Source organism: Perissodus microlepis, chromosome 18, assembly GCF_051167445.1.
Source record: "Perissodus microlepis isolate ML-2025 ecotype Zambia chromosome 18, ASM5116744v1, whole genome shotgun sequence".
NCBI classification, from domain to species: Eukaryota; Metazoa; Chordata; class Actinopteri; order Cichliformes; family Cichlidae; genus Perissodus; species Perissodus microlepis.
Window position 1 is genome coordinate 8,691,020 of NC_140478.1, and position 15,067 is coordinate 8,706,086.

Sequence of the window (15,067 nt, forward strand, 5' to 3'; positions counted from 1 at the left end):
TGTCACCTGCTTCTTTATCGGTTTTCTGCATTTTACAGGGTGGGAAATCATATTTGATAACTCCAAAATCTTGTATTGTCCTCCAATTGAACTCTACGGTTGAAATTTTGAAACAAAACTGAATTGTCAGAGGTCAGAGGATAATGGACAGGCTGCTTTGTGCCGATGAGGAAGTCAGATAACCACAGGTATGCAGAAGAGCATCTTTAAGCACACAAAACACAGAACCCGGAGGCAGATGAGCTACAGCAGCAGAAGACCACACCAGGTGTCACTCCTGTCAGCTAAGAACAGGAAACTAAAACTTCACACGTGGCTTACCAAAACTGCGAAGCAGAAAACTGCAAACACACTGCCCAGTCAGAAGAGCCTTGATTTCTGTTGCGACGTTCGGCTGATAGGCTCTCAATTTGGCATAAAAAACATGAACGCATGGGTCCATCCTGCCTTGTACCAGCAGTTCGGACTCAGTATCGACTGAGCATTGTTTAAACACCCCAGCTTGCCTGTATATCGTTACTGACCATGTTCATCCCTTTTATTACCAGCGTATCCATCATGCCTGTATAACACACGTCGCAAAACTCAATCATCTCAAACTGGTTTCTTGAACATGACAAGCTCGCTGTCAGCAGATCTCAATCTGTTTGGGATGTGGTGGAACAGGACATCGTCATCTTGGATTTCAGCCAATAAATTGGCTGCAGCTGTGATGTCATCATGTTAATGTGGACCAGAATCTCTGAGGAATGCTTCCAGCACCTTGTCGAATCCATGCTACAAAGACTTAGGGAAGTTCTTAAGGAAAAACTGTCTCCATTAGTGTAACTAATGAAGTGACTACCAAGTGTTTTATATCTATATATATATGTATAGCTACGCATACATAAATATAAATATCGCAGACTTTCTTTGGCAATTACCACATGGGTGTTATCGCCTTCCTCCAGTCTCCATCTTGTTGCACTTCCACCAAAGTTACATAACCCTCCACAGGAAATATGGGTCGCACAGCAGGAACTAGTACTTTCACAGGCAATCTTTTAACGACGAAGCCTAGCATCAGATTCCAAACATGATATGGCTTTTACTTTACTAATGGATGTATTTCTATTAAAACATGTTTTGCTGTGTGTACCTGATATTTCACACCGTTCTGTTCAGCAGATGAAAACAGAGGGCGGTGTGTTTGTTTCTTTTATTAAACTTGAAACTTGTTATTCCACTTCCTCACTTGCTTTCACTTTCACACAAGCCATGGGAGCTCCTCTCCTGCCATTTAATGTTCTTGTAATGTTTCTGAATTGATGTTGAGTTTCTCTGTTTGTTTGTTTTTTACCCATATGACAGCTAACATTTCAACAATCAATTCAGGATAAATGTTTAAATCAAAGCATTATTTTTATCAATCCCCTTATCACTTGCGGCACATAAAATTCTTACCAATCCGGGATCCACGTTGCCTACATTTGAGAGGGCTTAAAAGGCACAAAACCATACAGGTAAGTGTTTTATTTAGACAATGACAACATTTGGATATATCCACTCAAACTCTAGCCGCAGTAAATCTTGCTGCAACCGCAGCCAACCTGGAGCGTGCACACTTCTGCTGGCATGAACATTTCTCACTACACAGCGCACTGGGCCTTTGCTCTATAGGTCTGTCGGACTTTTACATCAAAATAATCAAAAAAAGTTTTGTGGGTGGGAAATAGACCAAAAAAACCCCAAAAAAAAACAAAAAACACAGAGGCTGAATGTTGGTGGCAGAAGAATGTGTTGCATTCCCTTGAACAGCACAGCGGGCGTCTTATTTTATAAGAACAAAACAAAAAAATCCTCTTAACACAGTTCAAGTATGCACATATGCGAGGTGAAAATCATTCACAGACGTGTTACAAACTAAAAGCGACACTTATAGCAGCAAACTGAGAACAGCTTTCAGGAGGAGATACAAATTAAACGGAGCAAAGTGGTAGCAAGGAAAAGCCTCAATATTATTGATCTGCTAACGATTGACGTCTCCTGCATGTGAAATCTACAACCAATTCTGCGTCCTGATGACAGCAACAGGTGTAACAGCTGATCCAGCCCCCCGCCCCCAACCGCCTCTTCTTCAGGCGAGCTGGCGGGCGGGCGGGGGGGACAACATGACGGATTTTTTACCTGAACAAAAAACAATTAAGGGAAAACAATTAAGACAGATTCACAGATCCACTTCCTGTAGACCTCAATTATGTTGTAAAGCAACAAAAAGGAGGATAAAAAAAAAAGTGAATGAAGTGAAATTTGATGAAGCGGGAATAAAGCCCACATTGCAGTGCTAAAAGCCAGCTAGGAGACCAGATGAAGGTAATCTGGATTGGAAACGCAAACTGAATCAAGAAATATAATGTCATTTTTTCCCCCTTTTTTTTTTTTAAACATCAAGTCTGATAAAGGTTACGTGGTCACTTCCAAGTCCTCAGATCACTTTTTAAGTTAATCCCTGTGGGGTGCAGATAGGAGGCTACAGGTAAAGTCATTAGGGCGTCTCATTAAAATGAATTGCAGGTCGCCTCAAACACCGGTGCCTCCTCTGCGTGTCCGTTAACCCCCATCTTCTGACCCCTGCTGGTCAGCGCCATCATTAGCATCGAGACTGTAACTGCAGCGTTATGTTGACGTGAGTTTTAGCCACCTCATGAGGTGTTTTATGACGTGCGTGTGTCTACATGTAGATGTATATAGAGCTACGAGAAGGGAGCAGGTCATTTAATGTCTTTTAAGGAGTTAATTCCTTAAACAAATCCTCTAGATTCATCATCGTCGTCGTCATCGTCTGCTTTCCGCTCTTCTCCCCATCTATTCCTTCGCTTTATACTTCCTCTCATTTTTCATCTTTTCTCCTGTTCTGTTGCTAATGTATCCGTTTTAGCAACAGCTCAGGTGGAGAAAAAGAAAAAACAAAGATCCACATCTACTAATCGATGAACATTCCTGCCTCAAGACTGGCCAGATGGTCCCATCAGAATGTTAGTCAGTAGGTGGGAAGAGATGAGGCGGAGGGCTGCAGAGAGCCGGAGGAGTTTGAGCGTCTCATGTGAGGGAGGAGGTAGGTGTCTGAGCACAGCTGGTGAACGTCGTACCTATCCTCCTTGCGATAGGCCAGACAGCGGCGGATAAACGCCTGCAGAGCACAAAAGAGCACAAATTAAAATGATAGGAGACATATGCTACTCTACCTTTTGTTACTGTTTGCCACTAATTTAGATCCTATTTATGGCAAGGCAATATTATCAGCTGCTTCTCCAGTAAGTCTCTCACAGGTGAACTGCGGGTGGCTGGGTATTCTTATTCTGCTTTTAACATTTCTCCACCAGCTATGGGCTCTCATTTGAGTGTCACTCAAATTTTCAGGCCAGAACACAGACTACTGTCAGCTACTTCAGCTCTGAAAGGTGTAGTCGGAGTCTAGTGTAGGACGAGATCCTCTCTGGAGAAACAGCTGAATGATATCAGGGTAGGAAACAAGACGTGATAAAGGAAGGGGCGTAGCTAGCAGCTAGCTAAAGAAATACTAAAATGAATCATGTATGTCTGGCTGTCCCACCCAACTAAAGTCTAGGAATAGGAAACTACTGGTTGCAGCAGACTCAGATGAACGAACATGTGTCAACGTGTCGCTGGACTGCCAAACTAAATCTCTGTTAATTATTAACACATTAGTGTGCAGCTGTAGCCAAAACTGCAACACCAGTCTCACCCTGCTTACGCTTAAAAAAAGAAAAAATCATCTTGAAATGTGAGAAACTAAAACCAGTGAACTTTTCTGATTTCTTTCACACCACAGACAAATAGGTCATTACATTTGTTTTAAAATAATATAAAAGTTTATCTCTTCAAGTACACAAGGTTTGCCTCGATTTAATCTCTCTAAATTTCGCCAGATGTGATTATTTACTGATGGACTGTTTCATGTCACTTTGGGTTTTACAGGATTTTGCATTACTGTCAAACAGCAGATCCATTTGTCAAGTATTGAATTACCTGGGCCCAAAACAGACGTCCCAGCATGGTTATTAAATCTATGGATATTCCTTTTAGTTGGGTGTAAAATATAGAAGGTTTTATCCACAGCGCCCACTATTAACTCACCATTAAGATGCTACGAGGTTAAAGGTCATTAGGAGATGCCATTTACAGGCTACTTTTCAGTCCCGAGTTTCAGCTTTATTGCATTAATGTTGAAATATTGCATCACTATGAACATAATGTTCGTGGAATTTGAGATATCGAGCAACAGGAGTAAAACTAAGCGCAAGCAGCATCCATTTTATAGCAGCTGTATCAACAAAGGTGACGTAAATGCCCTCGTGTGTCTGTAAACGTGTCTGTGTGTGCGTTACCTTTGCCTCCGTGCTGGCCTGTGGTTTCGCTGGGAACTGGACTTCTGTGGCTTTGAGGATGGTGTTTTCCTGGAGGATGTCCTGCTGTGATTGATTGTGACCAAACGGCTGTAAAAACAAAACACAAGATTCAAATTCAAAATGTTCATGTCACTTCATCTGACATTGGATGTTGTGGTGCATGGTGTTACGATGCGGCACCTTGCGTCCATAGAGGCACTGGAAGAAGATCACTCCCACAGACCAGACATCCACCTTGTTGGAGATCTTAGGTGGTTCCTTCCCCACCACAAAGCACTCTGGAGGAAGGTACCTAAATACAAGATTAAGCAAACAGATTTGAAAAAAGGAAAAGGCTATCAGATCAGAAATACATGACATTATCTTTAAAAAACTGAATTGAGCTGCTTCCATACGCGGGCAGGTCGGTAGAGGTGTGATTTCTCCTGGCACAATCTACACACTCAGACATACCACAACTACACACTTGCATACAGAGCACCAGCTGTTCGACAAGAGGCCAAAATTTGGGGCTTTGTGCATTTTTTTTGTGCTGCAAATTTATTTATAAATAAAACTATACGCTCTGACTTCAAAGTGGACTAAAAGCGCTAAAATGAATTTTCAATTTGTCTCATTAATCTCGACCAAACCAATTTGCTCAGGAAGACAAAACAGTAAAATCAATAAGACATCACTAGTCAGTTATAACATAGGATAATTATATAACCATTCACTGAGTGGTGAGGGTCAACAGGGGTTTTGAAAATTGTGTGCCTGGAGCAGGCTTTTCTTAGTGGGTACGATGCATTCTGATCACTCGGTCAGTGGTCGCAATGCATTCTGGGATACCTGATGGTCCACATCACCACTCCCATCAGTCCATTATTTGAGACATATGCAAGGTAACCAATCAGACGTTGACGAGCTGTAGCGACAGTTTAAACGATTTCATGATGCACTGCAGCACACGAATCATGAAATAATTACAGTGAAATACTTCAATGTTTTTAAGATAATAAACAAATATTTTCAATAATTATTGATATATTTATTTATGATCTATTTATTTCCTTACTTTCAATTGAAATTCATTTCTGACACATTTATATAATTATTCACAGATGTATTTATTTATTTCATTTCGGCACTTTTAGCCCTCCACACCCTCCACTGTTTCCTTCTATGCGATAGCATGGTGCATGTGACATCTTTGTTATTGTTCGTCTCATGTGGGTAAGTTCAGGACTGTAACCTGTGCAGATCCATATTTGACTCTATACCTACCATATTTAAAAAAATTATAGTCACAATTCACTGTACATCTTATTAGTAGCACAGAGACACAATTTATACACGACATACGTCCACAGATTTAGTGCGCCGTCTCTTTCAGGTAATCTGCAATCATGGGTTTAACCTGTCTGTCAGTCTGGGAAGGGCATTAGTGTGTGTGTGTGTGTGTGTGTGGGGGGGGGCATATGTGTTACCAGTAGGTGCCCGCTCCCTGTGATGTGAGATCCATGCCGTCAACACCATAGTTGTCATCGTCCATTATCTTGGACAGGCCAAAGTCTGTGATTTTGATTTCTCCACATGCTGTACCATCCACCAGCAAGATGTTACCTAATTGCCACAAACGCAAGAGATTCAGTAAGTGTTTAACAATCAGATATCCTACTTTAAATTTCATGCCAAACAGGAGACTAACCAGGTTTCAGGTCGTAGTGGATGATGGGGGGTTTGATTTCATTGAGGTAGCGCAACGCGCTGACAATTTGCATGACAATGGAGCGTGCCTCTTTCTCTGACATTAGCTTGTTTTGTTTCAGGTAGAAGTCCAGGTCATTTCCTTCACAGAACTCCAACACCGTGCAGAACCTAACAAAGACACATGGTTACATACCGAGGAAAACAAAAAAAAAAAAAAGATGAACAAACAAGACGAGAACAGTCTTTGCAACTTCAGCTTGTCATCAGTTTAGTGATCCTTAAGTAGCTAGATACACTGATTAACCAGTATACCTTTCTCTCAGGAGATGGAAAGCCTAGAGGCTAAGAAGAGACATTTCCTTCCCCCATATGTAGGTCAGAGGTCAGGGTTGGGACTTTGTGCTATTTAATGAGACCGATCTCAGTTTCCAGCCATGTAAGCGAGCTGCTTAGTTATCCAAGGAACACTTTGCGAAGTCGGTACAATATGAGCAAGAGTAACCTCAGAAATATTTAAACTGTCTTTCTGGACAAACATAATGCCCTCATTTAGGTATGTGAGACTGGCTGCCACTTCCTTTAAGCACCCTCCAAGTCTGGGTGACTACAGCTCATGTGCTGAGTTAACACCCACAGACAGAAGTTAAACCTTCAAAAAATAACATCCATTGTCAGAGCACGTTAACACTGAATCATACATTCCACTGTGATTTTCTAATCTGATACCACCCTGAACTGGAGCCTCGAGGCACAACACAAACAATTCATGCATTATTTGAATATTTACTGGGTTTGGTCTTTGAAAAGCTTCAACACTAACTAGTGTGCACCATGCTGGTTTACAGCCATTAGAAAAAAAGGTTTTTAACACAGTGCTAAGAGAGGCGCATCCTGAGGATATGTGAACCCAGCAGGGCAGCAGCTGGCAGATGTCACAGGTCACTCACGTGTCAGTATCCAGGGAAAAATAGTCATACAGTTTGACTATTCTGGGATGGTCCAGCTGCTTGTGTATCCGGTACTCCCTGCATGCATGCCTAGAAGGAAAAATGTGTCAAAACAGCATGTGTAAATAGGGAAACATGTTGTCTTTGTGGACCTCAATTATTTTGTGTCTGTGGATGAGACCTACTTGTGGTAGTTCTCCTTTTTCTCCTCTCTCCAGTTCTTGTTGAGCTGGTGGATTTTAACAGCAGCATAGCGCTGCTCAAACAGGTCAAAGGCCTGCACGTGAAAGGAAAGCACACTCAGACATTTTGTCTGTAAACATACATACGCCCAAAGAGAAAACAGGAAAAGCGCAGTCCTTCCACAAAGACAATACCTTATAGACTTCACTGAAGCCGCCCCTGCCCAGCAGGTGCAACAGAAGGTACCTCTCATTCAGGGTGGGATGGTCTTTAAATCTGAGTGAGAAGGATGCTTAGTGAGCAAAAAATTAACACAGCATAAAAAAATACTAACCATTCATACATTCAGGATGTGTGAAGTTTCTATTATATCATCTGCCTTGTGATACAGCAAGTTTCGGTGCCAATGAAATGAGGAATTAACCTAATGAGTACACAGCTGCTCAAGGCAATCACCAACTTCTTTGTGATTTATATTCATTATGTGACCACTTGATGATTTTATTCCACATTAATTTTGTTTTCATTCATCGGCTCTACTAAATGACCACTGTGGAAAATAATACTAACGCTCATCCACAGTCACGTCTTAACTGTCAGTAAACAAGATCTTTCAGCGGGGTTGCTGAGTACACTTACGCTGAGCTGTCCTCGTTGTTTATCCTCTTCAGCTCTCTGATATGAAGGTTCCTCACCCTCTCCAACCGCTCCAGCTCTGCTTGGATCTCTGCCTCCTCCTGGACAACCATGAAATTCAAACATTTTACAGTTTAAAAGCGTTTCACTCATAGTCATGGTCAAACAATTGCTTTCAGCAGAATTTTAACAATGTTTTCACAAACAGTTGGTTTATTAGCTGATGCTTTTTTTTTTTTTTTTAAACACTCACCTTCTTCAGATGTCCAAGGCGGAGCTTAAAGATTTCTTCCTGCTCGTGGTACTCAGCGAGGGTCAGTCTGCCAAAACACAGAGAAATCGAATTTTCCTAATTCCAAATGACACCACTGCTAACCACAGCTTTCAGTAACTTTAAAAAAATAAATATTCAAAAGCTAAAACTACCCATAGAAAACAATGAAGAGAGGACAACTATTCATTCTTTTATGGTTTAGTATCATTCTCACAGACAGCATATACTTATTTCATTGTACTCACAGCTGGGGCAAGGAGGGTTTCAGGAAGGGGTCAGAATCGTTGCCGTTAACCACCTTCGTTTTGCGCTGCTTGGGCTCAGATGCGGAGGCCACAGAGAGGGAGGGAGCTGCAGGGTTTGGAGGCTTCCTCTTTGCCAGCAGCTTCCTTTGGCGCTCTATGTCCTCTCTCTGCTGGTTGATGCCCTCCTGCTGCCTGTGTAGAAAGAAAGGCACAAGCAAGAAATGGATCATACGGTAAACACTAAGGCTGGATATAGACAACTCATCGCTGTTTATATTCTTGGCTGTGAAGTGAAGCTTGCACAGAAAAATCACTTGTGAAAAAAATGGTTTTTTTTCCACAAAGAATCCAAACACAGTCAACTATAAATATTAGTTGACTGTGTTTGATTTAAAAACAAAACAAAAAACAACACATCACTTGATCAGGTTCTGGAATGCGTATCCGTCAGTCCACTGCTCCGTGTAGGACGCTCCGTGTCTGACGGTGGTGAAGTGGCCGAGACGGAGGCGATCCTGCATGCTCTTCTCGCGACATGACTGCTTCTCCTGAGTGCTCTGTGGGGAAAAACAAAAAACAAAACAAAAACAGGCAGGCACACAGTTAGAACAATGGCTCTGTTGTTGAAGTATCTTAGCTGAGGCTTGATACGGTTTTCAATTCAAGCTAAGGACTCTAGCAAAATATTCCAGTGATGAACCCTGATCAATTACCATGCAGACTAAAAGCAACGTTTAAATATTATGAAACAACACAACTCTGAACTAAGAGAGGTTGTTTAAACACCAAGTCCTTCCACCACTGTGATACTACATTTATCTCAGTGGAATCCGAATGGGAACAAGTGGCTGGTGAAGATGTTCAAAAACCTACCAACCGAAACACGCTTTTCTTTCTCTCAGCAGCTGTGCACCAAAGCAAAGCTAAAACACCAGAGAACACTGGACTAAGAAATGTATTTTTCTTTAATGTCGTCACCTTTGCAAACAATAAGCTTCACGTTTACTCAGTAAACATTAGCTAATACATGGTAACACACTCCTGCATCATCTCCTCTTTCACATGTTAAAGAGAAACGATCAGCTTTAAATGTAGTATGTTTTTTTTTTTTTTTTTTAGCCAAATGTATGTATGTGTATGAAAACACACCTTTTCTATGAGCAGCTTCTTGCTCATGGTGATGCACTTGTTGAGTCTCTCCTTGTATTTCTCCAGGAGTTTTTGCTGTTCATCAATCTGCCGTCGCAGGTCACAGTTAGCCTGTAAAAAAACAAAAGAAAGAGGAACACAATGAAAGACTGTTTACGTGTAATATAAACCTAGTGTGATTTTGAAAATCTTGGTCCACTACAATCATGCCTACTTGCCAATCAATCGACTGGACATGGCAACAAAAACCTTAACATATGGTCTAGATTATTTAAAATGATGCTAGCCAGCCAGACCAACAAGTTTAGTTTGGATCCATCTTCATGTAAACACTCAGTCAACATAAATGTTTTACAAGTCAGAGCCAGGCACTAAAGGCACTTCCTCTCCTTTGAAAGTAACCCTGAAGATTAAAGCATATTGGCCGACTGACTGATATGGAGACTACAGCCCCATGCGATCTGAACAGCCGCCCATCCTTCATCAACCACTGATCAACACGGAGATCTAACTCACCCTGAGCAGGTCATCTATTCGCCCTTCTTTCTTTTCCAGGTCCAAACTTTTGTTGCTCTCCAGGGCAGCGAGTTTTAGGCCCGTCAGTTCAGTCTAAAAAAAAGCCAAATTAACAGGCACCAGTAAGAGACGACAACTGCCTGAATAAAAATTTAAAAAGAAGCAGAAGAAGAAGAAGAAGGAAAAAAGCCTCATGTCAGTGTGTAATTCTTACCTGGACACATTTGCTTGAGGAAGCTTTGAGATTGTGCTCTCCAAAGCACAGACTAGTAGGTGAGGAGCTATTCTGCCGGATCTACGCACACAAAGGTTTTGTTATAAATCTTAAATTTACAGACATTTACTTGTACACAATGCCAATAATCGATCGAGTAAGTCTGATCCCTGAGCAAGACTTTTAGAGGACACATGCTTATTTGCAGCATCATATTGTTTTCTTAAAGTGTACTAGAGTAGCTTTGGAGAATTCACAGTGCTAAATAATCCTTATTTGGCTGACACTCGGCTTTGGTGAAGCCCCAGTTCATCCCTCAAATACTCACGATGGAGCCTGGGGCAGAGTGTGAGTTCTGCGGAGAGCGGCGAACTGATGGGAGACCTCTGACTGGACTGGAACCATTTCCACCCTGGAACTTTGCACAGAGGATAAACTTAAGACTTAAGAAAGAGGTTCGAAATGATAAGAAGAAAGAGCAGGTTTTGTAATACTCACATCAAAATAGTCACTGATCTTGGGCCCACGTGTCGAGGTCTTTCCTGCAAAAACAGAACAAAACAGTTCAAATTCAATGTCAGCCATCAATAACCCCCCGAATCATGCTGCTTTAACGCAGACATCCACCATACCTTGACTACTCTCTGAATAGGTATCAGCTTTCCTTTTTCTCCCTCTGGACGACTCAGAGTGCTTCTTCTCCGGAGTCTGTAAATAGATATGAAACAAAAAAGAAAAGCATGAATCCCCTGTGTTTTATCTAACAAGGCAGGATCTTGTGGTGGTGTTCAGCAGGAAAGAGCAGCAGGAAGGAAGAGTACATACTGAGTAGGCAGGAGAGCTCCCTCTTTTCAAATCAGAGTTCTAGAAAGAGAAAAGAGGGAGAGGTGGAGGTAGCAGGAGAGGCAGAAAAGAAAGAGTGGGCAGTGCAAGGAAAACACTGACAATATGGCTATGCTTATAAGCACATATTACTGTGCATCTCTTTATTAAGTGGTGTAATATGCTCTGACTGTATGTGAGTTTCACCTCTGACTCTTTGTCACTAGATGATCCCAGACTTCCATAGCTGTGATTAGAGGATTCATTAGCCAGACCCTATTCAGAGCAAGAATTCAAACACAGAGAACAAGAGAACAGTCAGCACAAGTCAGCTATTCAAGTTCTATAATGATCACTAAACGTAAACAGCAGTAAAACAAACGCTGAAGGCAGGCGACGCGGCTGGCTCATCTGACAGGAATCTAGTCTCTGCAGTCCTAAGGTGTGTCACTTGGATCTCTTCCAAATCATGAACATTTCCAGGAACTATGACCTCCTTTTTAGGAAAACAGGAACTTTTTTTGCCTGCTTTTCCACTAGCAGGAACACGTGTTTGGTTTTTACTTCCGGGATTGTGACATAGCGCTTTTTGGCAACTTCTGATCATGGTGGGAGTTAGCCATTGCTGCTTTAACTTCCGTAAAGCATGTTTTCTACAGCTAGCAAGTACCAATTGTCAACTAGATTGGATTGGCAGTTTTTTTCCCCTTTCACACTCAAGCTAATTTCTCATGTAGCTCCTACAGTAGGGAAAAACAAAGGCATTTACAGCTCTGTAACGAGTCAAGAAACAAAGACGCACAAAGGGAAATTTTCTGAAGAAGTTTTTGTGCACTAGCTAACTGTTTTTGAGAGAGACATATGAAAATGGAGGCTTTATTTATTTATCTCTTCTTCTGTACTGTGTTACCTTAGCACCGCCGCTCGTGCTCCCAGTGCTGCCTCCCGTGTTGCCGCTGACAGCTCCTGTAAACCTGGCCTCCAGCAGCTCCTGTCTCCTGGGGTCCAGGCTGTGCAGCTCCTCCATTGGGCCTGGAATGACGACAAAAGCACAATACAGTGAGACGCTTATATTATCACCCATAATCGTGCTATACAGAATTAGAGCAGAACACACTGCTGTGAAAAAAAAAGAATAAAAATACCCAAAAGGAATAAAAACGAGCGCAGGAAAATACATAAGCCAACAGTATCAGGGATGGGATGAGGAAAAATTAGAATGAGAATAAAAATAGAAAAATGCATTTCATTCGACTGGGAAGGAGGCAGCCCTTCAAAAGACGTGTTTGCAATATATATGCTGGAAATTACAGCAGCTGAGTGACACTGTAAGTACAAACAGAAAGCATGGAGGTCATTTTACACCTAGAGAAATGGGACGAGAACAGACCGCGCTGGCTTGAGTCTGCCAACACAAAAATTGTCAGCTGGCCCATCTACAGTATTGTTTCTTTAAAAGTTAGCCTGTCACACATCCTCACTGCACTGTCCTCAAGCAGTTTAACATTTCAGGATTTCAGTACTTCTGAACATTTGCAGATGGAGGAAAAATAACAAGTTGCTACATCACTCAAAAAAGAAGCAGACGGCAGCAGTGTGTCTAATTGAAATGCTACACGTGTGCATCAGTTCTCCTCACCCTGTTGAGTATATATATATATATATATATATATATATCTCACACACACACACACAGTCAGACTGGGCCTAGAACAACCAGTTTCCCAAGTGAGAGGAAGGCAGGTCTTCATACTCCCTGCTGTATGCTGCAAGTGTTTGTTTCCTTATTGGACATTTCCTGGCTGTCATCTTTACACAGCTTCTGGCACAGGGCCAAGCCTTAAAAGGCATAATGGACATTATGAAACCTTTGTGCAGTCAAACTGGGAGCACAACAAAATACCAATAGTATGTGGGGTTATTTTAGGACAGACAACATTTGGGTTAAGTGATCTATAAAGCTAGACCTTCGTGTTGGGAGAATTATTTTGTCTATTTGGACATTATTGTTGGCTTTGCGTAAAAAAATATTTTAATAAAAAAAATAGTCTTGAGCACGTATCCTATATCGGTATGGTACATATTACGCATATTTTGATACGCATATTAGGACTAACTTCGTAACACCGTCGCTGTCTCAGTAATTTTCCTCTGCCCTATAACTAATGGCCTTAGCTGGAAGAGTCTAAACGACTGCTGATATTTACCCAGTTTTGTCACATTACATCCAGCAACTCCGAGTCACAAGTAAATAACATCACGTCAACAACATAGCAAAAGACGTGGAACAACAAATGCGCCCAAACTGGTTAAAAAAGTGCAACCCACGGCCTGTTTGGCAGTTCAAAGTAGCGGGGTCATGCATTACAGCGCATTAATGGATGCATGCATAGCTGCGTTGTTTAATATTCCACTAGAAGCTGTTGACAGGATGTTACAAACTGCTACAAAAACACTGTTTTCGGATCGACGGCGATCGAGTGACAAGAGATCACGAAACATGACAGCGAAACAAAACGAAACAACAAGCTAGCACTGCCTTTGTGCAAACACGATAGCCCGTTGCTACTTAGACTGGCCATCAACTGAACTGACAGCTGACATTTGGCTTCCAATTCACGGCATCACTGAACTTGACATCCATTTTTTTTACTTGAACAAACGCTAGCTCGACACGGCCAAAATAATCCACTTCTCGGGGGGGAAAGAACGCACTTTGGGGAGAATGCGAGCGGGTCGTGCACTTGGGTGAGCTGGTGTACCTTCCTTGCTCTTTGCGGTCGCCGTTATTTGTGGTTGAGAAATCGTTGGGGACGAGGAGAGCTGCGACCAAGATGGCGTCGCCTCCAAACTTCCACCACCACTTCCACTGTTACTTTGGACACTCATGAAGCCACTTTACCGCCGTGAGGAGCCAGCGTACACACTGCCGTTCGCGGAAATCCCGAACTCGCGTTCATGGTTCTTGACACCTGCCGTCGCCAAACGGGCCGGTAAACGTGAGTAACTCCGTGGCTGTCGGAGTCTCTAGACGTCTCGCATTTTGTGCTCCGTGCGGGTCCTGCGGAGGAGCGGCTTCTTTCGAGACTCGTTGAAACCGATCCAACGTAACCTTTGCATGATGACCGCACGCGCGCCTGTCAGCATCCAGTTCGCTAGCGGAGCTTTGATTCTGGTAGGCGAGGCTATCGCGAGGCTCGCGCGCGCCTAGCTGCGCGGTGGGGGGATGGCGTGACACCGAAACAGACACTGATCTGGGATCATTTTACCCTCCTCCAAAGTAGCCCGAGGTTCACCAGAAGGCGCTGCTCAGCGTCGACCTGAGAACAGCTCCTTGTTTTGGTGAAAACAACAAGCACCCAAAAAAATGGCCGAAAGTTCGTGTCTGCTTAGATAGAAGGAAGGGAAAGATAAACGCGCAGTAGGATTTATGTACACACACATAGTCATACAAACTGACTTTATGTTCGTAGATATGCGCACTACTGTAAGTAGTACGTACAGTGTGCCAGTTTAATTTGGCAGCAGGGAGTGAGCGTGTGGGTCTGTGTGATGACTGAGTAAATGTGTTACAGTAGGCAGGGCTGTGGTCTTGATATACTGTTGTTTCAGTCTTGAACTACAAGTTGCGGGGAGGAGGAGGAGGGAAGGAAGGTATGGGGGGGTGCAGGTGGTGGGAGGATAGTGATGTGGTCTGGGCTATAAGGTCTTTTGTTCCAAAATTGGTGCAGTGCATCAAAATGCCTTTGCTGTGTTGTAAGGCAGCACACACACACAAAAAACTCTCTAACATTTAACTGTCTGGCCTACATCTCCCTCGGATTCCTGTCTAATACATTTATGTAACCTCGACATGTGCAGCTGGGAGTCAACGACTGTGCGGGGAAGCTTCCTAATCCCTAATATTTTTAGTGTTTTTAATCTTACGGGTTCAGATAAACATTCAAAGTGATAGTAAACACACCGCAAAACGGATTTTG

The 15,067-nt window shown here is 42.5% G+C and overlaps 1 protein-coding gene across 3 annotated transcripts; it reads right to left on the reverse strand.

Moving 5' to 3' along the window:
* Positions 1 to 1,497: 1,497 nt before the first annotated feature.
* Positions 1,498 to 14,335, reverse strand: LOC146367209 (serine/threonine-protein kinase tousled-like 1-B). Of its 3 annotated transcripts, none has more exons than XM_084911916.1 (22): positions 13,850 to 14,335; positions 11,998 to 12,119; positions 11,295 to 11,363; positions 11,091 to 11,129; positions 10,898 to 10,973; positions 10,764 to 10,807; positions 10,594 to 10,677; positions 10,266 to 10,346; positions 10,052 to 10,144; positions 9,536 to 9,646; positions 8,807 to 8,943; positions 8,387 to 8,578; positions 8,121 to 8,187; positions 7,871 to 7,968; positions 7,426 to 7,507; positions 7,234 to 7,325; positions 7,049 to 7,138; positions 6,100 to 6,269; positions 5,879 to 6,014; positions 4,590 to 4,701; positions 4,389 to 4,496; positions 1,498 to 3,169 (listed from the first exon to the last, which is right to left on the reverse strand). In XM_084911916.1, exons 1-22 carry the CDS (start codon positions 13,974 to 13,976, stop codon positions 3,020 to 3,022), a joined length of 2,280 nt encoding a protein of 759 aa, XP_084768042.1. In that variant the 5' UTR covers positions 13,977 to 14,335; the 3' UTR covers positions 1,498 to 3,019. The 3 variants fall into 3 exon arrangements, with proteins under 3 accessions (XP_084768042.1, XP_084768040.1, XP_084768043.1); XM_084911914.1 differs by having other exon boundaries at positions 10,594 to 10,683; positions 13,850 to 14,333; XM_084911917.1 differs by lacking the exon at positions 11,091 to 11,129 and having other exon boundaries at positions 10,594 to 10,683; positions 13,850 to 14,334.
* Between the last annotated feature and the right edge of the window lie 732 nt (positions 14,336 to 15,067).

What these genes read in the sequence shown, in the direction of transcription:
- LOC146367209 (XM_084911914.1), bottom strand. Translation starts at nt 13,976, where the DNA reads ATGAGTGTCCAAAGTAACAGTGGAAGTGGTGGTGGAAGTTTGGAGGCG. An exon ending in CTAGTGACAAAGAGTCAGAG is followed by an intron (nt 11,130 to 11,294) that starts GTGAAACTCACA and finishes TTCTCTTTCTAG; the next exon opens with AACTCTGATTTGAAAAGAGG. An exon ending in ACTCTGCCCCAGGCTCCATC is followed by an intron (nt 10,347 to 10,593) that starts GTGAGTATTTGA and finishes TTGTGTGCGTAG; the next exon opens with ATCCGGCAGAATAGCTCCTC.